Source organism: Brachyistius frenatus, unplaced genomic scaffold, assembly GCF_029030835.1.
Source record: "Brachyistius frenatus isolate BFR_SWC_R1_liver_20210118 unplaced genomic scaffold, ASM2903083v1 Contig_299, whole genome shotgun sequence".
Taxonomy (NCBI): domain Eukaryota; kingdom Metazoa; phylum Chordata; class Actinopteri; family Embiotocidae; genus Brachyistius; species Brachyistius frenatus.
The window spans coordinates 172,387-184,563 of NW_027210898.1; the positions used below are offsets into that span (position 1 = coordinate 172,387).

General features: G+C 43.2%; 1 protein-coding gene across 2 annotated transcripts in view; it reads left to right on the top strand.

Annotated features, from left to right (window-relative positions):
• The window catches only part of LOC138635270 (fibroblast growth factor 12-like), a 40,678-nt gene that overhangs the window by 11,258 nt on the left and 17,243 nt on the right, over positions 1–12,177 (top strand). The window contains exon 1 of one of the 2 annotated variants that reach the window (XM_069722668.1): positions 8,493–9,617. The exons of the other annotated variant lie outside the window; for it this stretch is intronic. Within the exon in view, the coding sequence (XP_069578769.1) occupies positions 9,419–9,617 (199 nt within the window). The 5' untranslated portion in view covers positions 8,493–9,418. Of the gene's footprint in view, positions 1–8,492; positions 9,618–12,177 lie in introns of those variants that run through there. 2 annotated transcript variants of the gene reach the window in all.

A 12,177-nucleotide genomic window follows, 5' to 3' on the forward strand; every position in this document is an offset into this window, starting at 1 on the left:
AGATGGAAAGTCATTTATTTATGTTCTGTATAAGAATAATGTTCCTCAACATAAAACTACAAAGAATTAGTGGATTTCATCGTCTACGGTTCATAATATCGTTAAAAGATTCAGAGAATCTGGAGAAATCTCTGAACACAAGGGACAAGGCTGGAAACCAATATTGGATGGTGGTGATCTTCGGGCCCTCAGGCAGCACTGCATTAAAAACACACTATTCTGGAGTGGAAATCACTGCATGGGCTCAGGAACACTTGTGAAAACCATCGTTGGTAAACACAGTTTTAAATATTTAGTTGTTAAAAGTAGAGATGATGCGACACAGAGCTGCAGATTACTGTTAGATAGTGTTGTCCAGTGGTTCCCAACCTAAGGGTCGGGCCCCTCCAAAGGGTCACCAGATTCATCTGAGGGGTCGTGAGATGATTGATGGGTGTTGAAATGACACCATGTGAGTCTGGTAGCGAGCAGACGAAGAGCCAGTGACTCTTCGTCTGCTCGCTACCAGATTATAAATATCAGTGTGAAGGCCTGATCAGCTCTCAGTGTCTCACATACATCTTTATTTAGAAACACACATCAGCTGCTCCCTAAATATCAACTAACGGATGTCCTTCGTTCAGACCGGTTTTAACCCCCCCTGACACAGCGACCCCCCCAGACCACCCTGTAGCACTCTGCTAACATGAGCTATTGTTATCTTAGCCCAAACAAGCTAACATTTCTGTCAGGTGTTCCAACGAGCTGTTAGTGGCTTCAAAGAACAACTCAGATCTAAGTGGAGTTGATGATGATGATGATGATGATGATGATGAACTGCTGCTTCCATCTGATTCTCTCTGCTGTTAATGCTGACTGCGAGTTTAAGTGTCTCTGTCTCCCTCTGCTGGTCACAGTTACCTCCTCCTCCTCCTCCTCCTCATCCTCCTCCTCCTCGTCACTGAGTGAAGCTCTTATGTTTTATGTTTTGAGGAAGAAGATGTTTATTAATATTCTTGGATTATTTTAGATTGTTTCTGAATTTAGAATCTTTGTTAAGACAATAATAATAATCATAATAATAATAATAATAATAATGATAATATTATCTGCTTTAATTGTCTTTTGCCAGTCAGTTCAGAGTTATCTGGTTAGTTGTGGTTAACTAGTTGTTCGGTGAGGTGGTTTAGTGGGTCGTCAGGAGTCGGACCAGCATGCACTTGGTTTGTTCACCGAGGACACAGGAAACAGGGTTCCTACTGTTCAAACAGTGGATTCAAACTACATTCCCCATGATGCATCAGGGGACCTTTTAGCCTGTCCCAAATCTGTCTCTGGGTTTTCTCTTCTTCTATCAGTTTGACCTCTGCAGGCCGCCATAGTTCGCTGCTGGTTTCAGACTAAATGTCCAAAGTCTCTGATGTCCTCAAAAGACTGTTTCTAAAAGAGTTTGTCGCTTCAGGTCTGTAAAATGGTTCTGATCCAGAAGTGTCTTCAGCTGCAATACCAGCGAGTGCCACTAGAGGTCGGCTCCAAAAAGCCTCCGGCTCCATAGACTCCCATTCAACTTCTCTCATCAAATCCAAAGTGAATAAAATGTGTCCATCAGTTCTCTCGGTGTTGTTAGCTAAAGTCACTCCTTCTTCTTAGTTTTCTGGAGGTCCATCTGAAAATAATCCCTCATTCATTAGAAAAGAAGATTCAAGAAGACCTGTTTTTGGGGGCGTGTCTGTTTGATTGACAGGCCTGTGGTGCAGTCAGGTTACAGCTATCGGTGGGCGGGACGTAGTATCGTCAGGTTTCCGATCAGATCGGTCAGATCCACCGCTGGCTCCTCCCCCAGCTCGTCCAAATATGGTCACTTCCTGCTCCAAACCGCTCCGAACTAGCAAAGATGGTGACGGACAGAATCTGAAATGGAGGATTCATAACGTTCACAAACCAATGATGACATCACTGATGGTTGATGACATCACTGATAGTTGATGACTGATTCAGGCTGATCGTCTCTGATGTCCTCACAGAGACAGAAGGACCTGAAGCTCTCTTTGTTTTTCAGGGTCATAAATTTTGCAGCAGTTGAATGTCCTGAATTAGTGATTAAACATCAAACATTTAACACGCACACACAACCAGAGCATACAGCTGCAGAGTGTGTGTGTGTGTGTGTGTGTGTGTGTGTGTGTGTGTGTGTGTGTGTGTGTGTGTGTGTGTGTGTGTGTGTGAATGTGTGAGTGTGTGTGTGTGTGTGTGTGTGTGTGTGTGTGTGTGTGTGTGTGTGTGTGTGTGTGTGTGTGTGTGTGTGACTGCGTGTGTGAGTGTGTGTGTGTGCGAGTTTGTGTGTGTGTGCAAGTTTTTTTGAGTGAGTGATTGTGCGCGTGTGCGAGTTTGTGAGACTGAGTTTGTGTGAGTGTGTGTGATTGTGTGTGAGTGAGTTTTTTGTGAGTGTGAGTGTTTGTGTGAGTGTGTGTGAGTGTGAGTGTGAGTGTGTGTGTGAGTGTTTGTGTGAGTGTGAGTGAGTGTGATGAGTGTGAGTGTGTGTGTGCGTGTGTGCATGAGTTTTTTGTGTGTGAGTGTGAGTGTTTGTGTGAGTGTGTGTGAGTGTGAGTGAGTGAGTGTGTGCGTGTGCGAGTTTGTGAGTGCGTGTGTGTGTGTGTGTGCGTGTGTGCATGAGTTTTTTTGTGTGTGAGTGTGAGTGTTTGTGTGAGTGTGTGTGAGTGTGAGTGAGTGAGTGTGTGCGTGTGCGAGTTTGTGTGTGTGTGTGTGTCACGTTTCATAGTAGATTTACTTTCAGTGTTTACAGCTGCTTATAAAAACAGATTTTATACAATTAGATCCACAATTGAGTTATTTTCTTCATTCTTGTTGACTTTTCTGTCTTTTTACTTTTCTTTTCTTTTCTTCGCACACTCTTTTCTTGTGTAAATGAATAAACTAAACTGAAACACACAAATCGTAGCGCCTCAAATCACATCAGGAAAACTAAAATTCAAAACTTAACAGGTGGAAAAACACCAAAATTAGAACTAAAGAAAACATCAAACAAAAAGCTGGATCCTCTTTGTTTTTAATCTACAGGTAACTTCTTCCTCATGATGATGATGGTGATGATGAAGATGATGATGATGATGATGATGATGGTATGATGATGGTGATGATGATGGTGGTGATGAAGATGATGATAGTGATGAAGATGCTGAAGGTGGTGATGATGATGGTGGTGATGAAAATAATGGTGATGGTGATGAAGATGGTGATGATGATGATGATGGTGATGTGATGATTGTATGATGATGATGATGATGTTGGTGATGAAAATAATGGTGATGATGATGATGGTGATGGTGATGAAGATGATATTGATGAAGTTTGATGATTAAATCATGAAACTGCAGCTGATATTGTGAGCTGCGGTTCCTCTGACGTCCAGCAGAGGGCAGTGCAGCTCCAGGAAACAGACTCACTGTTCAGTGTTCCAACGAGAGGCTGCAGCTGATTGGTTCAAAATTGACTGAGTAGCAGCTTGAAGTGAAGCTGATTCTTTTACATCCTCGTTAGCTGGTTCATCAACATATTTACTTCAACAGAAAGTTGAACTTCATTCATAGAAAGAACAAAAGGAAACTACAGGATGTTGTTGTTGCATCTTCGTCCATGTTTCATTCTTAGATTGATAAATAATGTGCAGGTGAGAAATTCTGACTTTTGGTTTTGTTAAATTTTTATTTTAAAGACAAAACATCAGCAGATGATCTGACATTGAGAATATTTGAACCTGTTCTTCACAACCACACTTTAAGTTATGACATCATCAACTGATCGTCCTCGTCCCCGTCCTGTCCTCGCCCTCGTCTTCTCTTCGTCCTCGTCCCCATGAACAGCTGGAGTTCTGTGTTCTGATAGAGACGTCGTTTAACTGCTCAGTGACACGTTTTAGAAGTCAAACACTGAATATCTCCCAACATGACTCTGCACATGTTGTTGTTGTTGTTGTCGTCGTCGTCCGTTGCATCTCTGCTGCCTTCACTGCCTGAAGTACAACAGAAAAACTAATTTCAGAAGTTTGGTACCAAATTATTGATTCTTGTGACGTCTGTAGACACGAAGTATCGAAACAAATATTCAGTCTGTTAAAACGCAGAAACACAGTACTACAAATACTGCAAATACTGCAAATACTACAAATACTGCAAATACTACAAATACTGCAAATACTACATATATTTATTATATTGTGAGTACTGCATATATTTATTGTATTGTGAGTACTGCATATCTATCTATACTGTATTTACTGTCTCAGGTGGTTTAATGGTTTCATTGTTGTTTAAGTGTCCTCACACACACACACTCTCACACACACTCACACACACACACACACACTCACACACACACTCTCACACACACACACACACACACACACACACACACACACACACACACACACACACACACACACACACACACACACTCTCTATCTCTCTCTCTCTCTCACACACACACACACACACACACACACACACACTTGTTTGTATGAACCGAACACACACCAGATAAATACAAATACACTTGGAGAACTCTACTTCTCAATAGAGGATAACACACACATATATATATATAAATATATATAAGTATACATTGTACATAAAAAGAGCTTCAGAAGCTGCCTGAGATTTTTCTGGTTTGAAGCTTCCTTCAGAACCCCAGTGATCCAGTGATCCAGTGATGCAGTGATCCAGTGAAGCTTGTCTGAACATCGATGGCTTCATTACAACCAGGAGCTGACAGATCATTCTGTTGCTCTTTATGACTAACGTGAACAAATCAGCACATGTAGCTGACAACAGGCCTGTATGTGTCCTGATCGTTGTCCGAGGAGACCCGATGGTCTCTTTAAAGTGGGTCGGTTCTGTGGGGAGTTGGGCGGGTCGGGACATTTCATTAAACACTTATTAAACAGAACTTTTCCAGTAGTTATGAGTGAACCTTCGTTTTCTGCGGCCTGTCTGACCTGCGGAGTTCCCCAAGGCTCCGATCCTGGTCCTCTGTACTTCTTCTGTTCACATGCTTCCACTGGAACATTCAGTACAACACAAACAACATGATGCTGTCGTTCTGCAGAACTCAGACCGATCCGTGTCCTAAAACCACAACAGTTGTTTTGGTTTTGAAAGAGTTCAGGATTTAAATGAAGAGATTTTTGTTATTTAAAAGTTACTGATGATTATGATGTTAAGTTTTGCTGAACAACTGTTTGTTGTTAAAATAACTCATCATGATGTCTCAACATGCAGCTGTTTTTAGGCAAGACAAATTTATTTGTACATCACATTTCAACAACAAGGTAATTCAAAGTGCTTCACATAAAACCATTAAAAGCATCAAAACATCAGGCAAAAGAAAAGGATATTTAAAAACAATTATGAACATTTATTAAAACACTAAACAAGCTAAAAAAAAAATAGAATAAAAGTTACAATGCAGTTTAAGAAATATAATAGTTAAAAACAACAACTTTTGAATGTGTTTTTCAATAGAAACCTTAAACGTTGACATTTTATTCTGACAATAAAACCTTCATTATTTTATGTGATAATTTTAACGTGAATACAAACTACTTGCTTTATTTTACTTAAATACCAGCCGGAGGTAGAATTTCAGTCGTTGGTGGTAATTAAATATTTTCCTCAATAAACTTACATCTCCTTTTATAACGTCTCTCAGAAACCAATTTGCTGAAAATATAATTAATACTGATTTAATTTGGTCTTCCAAGTAACAGAATTTAGTCCGACACTCTTCTGATAATCAATAAATTTCTCCCTGCAGCTCCTGTTTTGAAACTTCATCCTGATCTTTCCTCTTTTAATAACTTCCCATGTAAACATCTCTGGATGGCTGCAGCTGAAGAAGAATCTAATAAGATTAAATATATTGCAATTTAAATATGTTAAATCAGGTCCACACACCAGGGGGCGCTGCACAGGTCCATCAACATCATTCACAGGAATAAAAAACATCCTCCAAAGTTTGCGATTTGCTGTTTTTTGTCATTTTAATCACTGTAAACTGACTTTATTTAAACTGCTGAGGTGAGTTTTAGATGTTGTGATCAGAGAGACTTGGAGATGAAGATGTTCCTCCTCCTCCTCCTCCTCGCCGTCTCCCCCATCAGTCCCAGCGAGCAGGTACGAGGACGCAAATACACGACAGTAATTAAAGGCGCTGACCTGGTTTTGGAGCTGCAAGTGAAGGCCTACATTCAGCGTGGTGGTGCGTTCACTGACACGTGCTGCGGTGGATGATGTTAATCCTGTTCGGTCTGTCAGCAGGACCCGTGAAAACCTGCCGGACACATCGGCCCCAGGCCCCGAAACCAACCGATTAGATCTGGAGGATTCGTCTTTAACAGCATCAAAGTGTTTGCACGCGGCGGCTCGACTCCAGAGCTGGAAAACACGGCGTGAAATATTCAGTGTGCTCAGGATGTTTCAGGCGTCTCATCAGGTCACGTTGCTGCAAACTTCCTGCAGGAAGCCGAATGATCAGAAGAACGAAAATCTCAAAACGTCTCATCATTGAAACACTCGTTATTTCTTCTTCTGTGAAACAGTTTAATTCTCCTCGTACACACCGACGATATCACAGCTGATGACATCACAGCTGATGACATCACAGCTGATGTCTTTGTCACATGAATCAGAGACGATGACGGACATCAATAAGTATTTCTTTCTTCGCACTGCGCTGTCTCATCAAACACTCATGATGATGATGATGATGATGATGACTCCATGTTTGTTGTCGGTGACTCATCCTTTTCTACAGCTGATAATTGGATTACATAACGATTAATTGGCCCGTCCACTCTCAGAGACTCTGTTTACTCGTCGTGTCGCTTTTCACGCCTCCAGCAGCCAATCACAGCTCAGGTTCAGCTCCTCCACAGGTGGCTCCCAAAGGTCACCATCCCATGGTCTCTGATTGGTTCTCCTCTGTGGGTCACTTCCTGTCAGACAAAGCGGTGTCCCACAGGGTTCTGTTCTGGGTCCTGTGTTCTTCTCTTTATATAAGCTGCCTTTTATACATATCGTTACTCGTATAGAGGTATCATTATTGTTTTTATGCAGATGATATTCAGCTCCAACCATTGTTCACTTTAAATAATGGATGCTGTCAAGATTTGGACGTCTGACAACAAACTCCAGTTAGAAGCAAATAAGACAGAAGCTCTTAAAATGACTTTTCCTTGAACTGGCTCTGGTGGTCGGGCCTCAGTAAAGACGGATGGTTTGGTGTTTGTTTGTGAGAGGACGGCGCTGAGCGTCGCCTGGTGTTGATACCTGCAGGCTCAGCGAGCTTCTCGTCGCTCAGAGCGGATCTCGTGATTCTTCAGCCTGACGACGTGTTGGTGAGAAACATGCAGCTGCAGAGACGTGAAGATGCTTTTATGTAACGCTGCAGTCGCTGACAGGATGCGTGTGTGGCGCACAGAGATTGAAGTGGTTTTAACATGGACCCTGGTGTGATTATCAGCTGGTATGTTCAGTTTTTTACATAATGGTAAACCTCTCCTGGTTGTCATGGTTACCTGTTCTGACCTTTGCCTTTAATTCTCTCTGATACGACCCGTAGGAGCAAAGCAGGAGAAATCCCTGCTGAAAAGTAGACAACCTTTTAGGATGTGACACTGCACAATTTAACAAAAGTTTATAAAAGGAGATCACTTGCTCCGCCCACTGGCTGATGACATCACAGGCTTAAATGAAGGGTTTGGCAGGTTGTTTGAAGGAAATCAAGGTTTAACTTTTTTTTTAATCTTTTATTGGAGTTTGTCTTCGGCTCAGAGTTAGAGAGAGTCACGTAGTCACAGCAGCATCATGACAACATTTGATTTATTAAAGTTCATACGACAAAATTATAATAAACAAAGTGAAAATAACTGCACAGCTGTTGATGAGCTAAATGATAAACCAATAAAATAGTCCAAATTTTTAAATGAATCAAATAAAAGTAATAATGATTAGTGGAAAACATTTACTGACTTTGTATTAGAGGAGGGAACGAGTGGCACGGTGCAGTGGTCCGATGTGCACCAATGTGGACTGATGTGGACTGATGTGGACCGATGTGGTCCGATGTGCACCAATGTGGACCGATGTGCACCAATGTGGACGGATGTGGACTGATGTGGTCTGATGTGGACTGATGTGGAACTACATGAAACATCAAGCAGAACATTTTTAGGAGCTTCTTCCACACCTCCATCTCTCCGTCTGTCCGTCTCTCCGTCTCTCTCTCTGCTGACGGCTGCTCTCTTCTCTCCCAGCCTCTCTTCATATTCAGCAGCTCTCAGCCTGTAAGGACGAAGCGGAGGAGGAGGAGGAGGAAGACGAGGAGGAGGAGGAGAGCATCAGGCAGAGTAAAATAGAGCAGAATAAAGTGCCTGTGTGGAGTCTCTGCTGGATGCGGTTGCTCTGGATTATTCGGGACTTCGTTGGGTTTTTATCATTTGTGTGGTTTTCTGTTTCTGAAAGTTGTCATTGAACTGATGATGATGATGATGATGATGGGCGGATGAAGAACACACATCGGGTCGCCCTCTGATTCATCCGCTCATTGATGCATGAGGAAAACCACGGCAGCTCTGCAGCCATGTGCTTCCATCGGATCGCCTGAGAGATAAACTGATAAATTACCCAGCAGGCATTGTGGCTTTCTATCCGTACGTGCTGCTGCTCCACGCGGCGGTAAACGAATTGATCGAGGTGTCATCAAGGGGAATAAAATCATGAAGGTGATGACTGAGGATTTAACTGTAAGGTGAATGATCCGCCGGTCAGCTGACTGTCATCAACCTTCTGGTCTGGAACCAGTTACGACTCTTACTTTCATCGACCCAACAGCGCCGACTCAATGACCACCGACTCACCTGACAGAGCTCCCGTCCGCATCACATCGTCTTCACCGGCACGCTGTCAGCAGTGTGCGCTCCATCCGGACTCCTCGTGTTCATCACGTCTCCTGATCGTGATGAAACTTAATGTCAGTATATAACATTCTTTTGTTTTCTGTCACATTGAGTGAACACTGAATGTTGGAGAGACTCCAGCGACCTCTCCGAGTGTTCACCAGGACCAAATGTTCACCATGTGGACGTCAGTCTGAAAACCTCCAAACTGTTTCTGTCTTCTGGACAGAAATGATGTCTGCGGTGAGAATGAAGTGCACGAAACGTTTTTTAAGTCGTTAAGTTTTGCAGGTTTTGAGGATATTTTTGTATGTGAATATCTGCTCGCCAAGTGGATCTCCGGTGTCTCGGAGCACTTTCTAATAATGGATCGGCCGTAAGCACTGACAGGTGACCTTCCTCAGACTTGGTACTCAGAGCAGGAGCGGATATTTGGTTCCCCTGGGGCTCCGCCCACTTCTCAGGGAGATGGCGGCGGCCATCGCCAGCTCCCTGATCCGACAGAAGCGTCAGGCCCGCGAGTCCAACAGCGACAAGGTCGCCACTAACAAGAGGCGGTCGAGTCCCAGTAAAGACCCGCGGTCTCTGTGTGAGAGACACATCTTCAGCGTCTTCAGCAAAGTCCGCTTCTGCAGCGGAAAGAAACGACCCGTGAAGAGAAAACCAGGTGGGTTCAGACTCAAAAATGTTCTCACCTTTCAGTAGTACCACTGAGGACCACTAGGGGCTGTCTCCATAGACTCCATCTGTAGTACCACTGAGGACCACTGGGGGCTGTCTCCATAGACTCCATCTATAGTACCACTGAGGACCACTAGGGGCTGTCTCTGTAGACTCCATCTGTAGTACCACTGAGGACCACTAGGGGCGGTCTCCATAGACTCCATCTGTAGTACCACTGAGGACCACTGGGGGCTGTCTCCATAGACTCCATCTATAGTACCACTGAGGACCACTAGGGGCTGTCTCTGTAGACTTCATCTGTAGTACCACTGAGGACCACTAGGTCCATAGAGTCCCATTAAAAGTCAGTAAATATTTCCATTATGGTGTTATTTGATAAACTTCCTCTTTCTGATCAGTATTCTGGTCCTTCTGGAAATAATGCATCATTCATTACAAATGGTAAATGGTCTGTACTTGTATAGTTTTATCACCTTTCGGTCTCAAAGCGCTTTAACATGTTTTTTTTCCCATTCACACACTAATGAGACAGATCACCATGCCAGGTGCTGCCATCAGGAGAACATTCACACACTGATGGTTCACCATCGGGAGCAACTTAGGGTTCAGTGTCTTGCTCAAGGACACTTAGGCATGTGGACAGGAGGAGCTGGGGATTGAACCACCAACCTTCCGATTAGTGGTCAACCCACTCTACCAACTAAGCTACAGCCTCCCTGTCCATATTAGGACTCTAACAGGTATGTTTGGGGGCGGGGCTAATAGGTATGTTTGAGGGTTCACGCTCCCAGAGGTAGAATATCCAACAAACCACATCTGTTCATATTGCAGCCCAACATTAGCCCCAGTCCTTGTTAGCCTGTCAGGCTCCACCTGGTGGTGAGCAGCTACACTCTAACCAGGACATTTTCTTTTTAAAATTCAGTTCAGGCGTCTCATCAGGTCTGACGTGTTCCTCCGACTTCACCGGGCCGGCGTGTCGACGGTCGGCCTGTTGGCGGTCGGCATGTCGACGGTCAGTGTGTTGGCGTGTTCAGTTCCTCCTCAGCTGCGTTCACTAGAACCTCCTGCAGCAGATTCGCTGACTGACTGACGTCATCAGTGTTTGTTGGAGCTGTGATTTGAAGTGTTTGTGGTGTTTCAGGTGTTTCAGGTGTTTGTGGTGTTTGTGGTATTTCTGGTATTTCAGGTGTTTCTGGTGTTTCTGGTATTTCAGGTGTTTCTGATGTTTCTGGTATTTCAGGTGTTTCAGGTGTTTGTGAGTCGGACCGGCGCTGGCCGGAGAACCTTTGACGTCATATTATATAAATCGAAGTTCATGTGTTTGCTGCAGATTCCTCAGGATCATCTGTTCTTTAATAAATGCAGGAAATAGAGCGCGTAGTTGGTTTAAAGTCTGCCATGTTAAATATTTAATGCTGGTGAAAAACAGAAAGAAGAAGCTAAAGTGAAACAGCGTCTCTGCAGCGTCCCCGGAGACCTTCCTCTAAAAATAATAACAGCGAGCGCTCTTCTGCAGGCTAATGAGGGAAAAGTGGACTTGAAGTCTTCGTCTGCTGGACGCCACGCAGCTTTTACACATTTATGAGCTGTGATGAGCGACGCCCCGCTGCAACCAGCACTTCCTGTTTTCTTGGCAGCGCAAAAACGGGAGGTATTATACAAATTTCTGCTTGATCAGCGCCTTTGCAGTTTACAGTCCAGAGACATCTGCACGTTCTCCAGCGAGGAGTTCCTTTAACTTCCTGTGTGTTTCTTTAACTTCCTGCGTGTTTCTTTAACTTCCTGTATGTTCCATTAACTTCCTGTATGTTCCTTTAACTTCCTCCATGTTCCTTTAACTTCCTCTATGTTCCTTTAACTTCCTGTATGTTCCTTTAACTTCTTGTATGTTCCTTTAACTTCCTCCATGTTCCTTTAGCTTCGTGTATGTTACTTTAACTTCCTCCATGTTCCTGTAACTTCCTCTATGTTCATTTAGCTTCCTGTATGTTACTTTAACTTCCTCATGTTCCTTTTTGACTTCCTGTATGTTCCTTTAACTTCCTCCATGTTCCTTTAACTTCCTCCATGTTCCTTTAGCTTCGTGTATGATCCTTTAACTTCCTCTATGTTCCTTTAACTTCCTGTATGTTCCTTTAACTTCTGGTATGTTCCTTTAACTTCTTCATGTTCCTTTAACTTCCTTCATGTTCCTTTAACTTCCTCCATGTTCCTTTAACTTCCTCTATGTTCCTTTAACTTCCTCCATGATCATTTAACTTCCTGTACATTCCTTTAACTTCCTGTATGTTTGATTAACTTCCTGTATGTTCCATTAACTTCCTGTATGTTCCTTTAACTTCCTTCATGTTCCTTTAACCTCCTCCATGTTCCTTTAACTTCCTCCATGTTCCTTTAACTTCCTTCATGTTCCTTTAACTTGCTGTATGTTCCTTTAACTTCCTCCATGTTCCATTAACTTCCTGTATGTTTCATTAACTTCCTGTATGTTCCTTTAACGTCCTGTATGTTCCTTTAACTTCCTCCATGTTCCATTAACT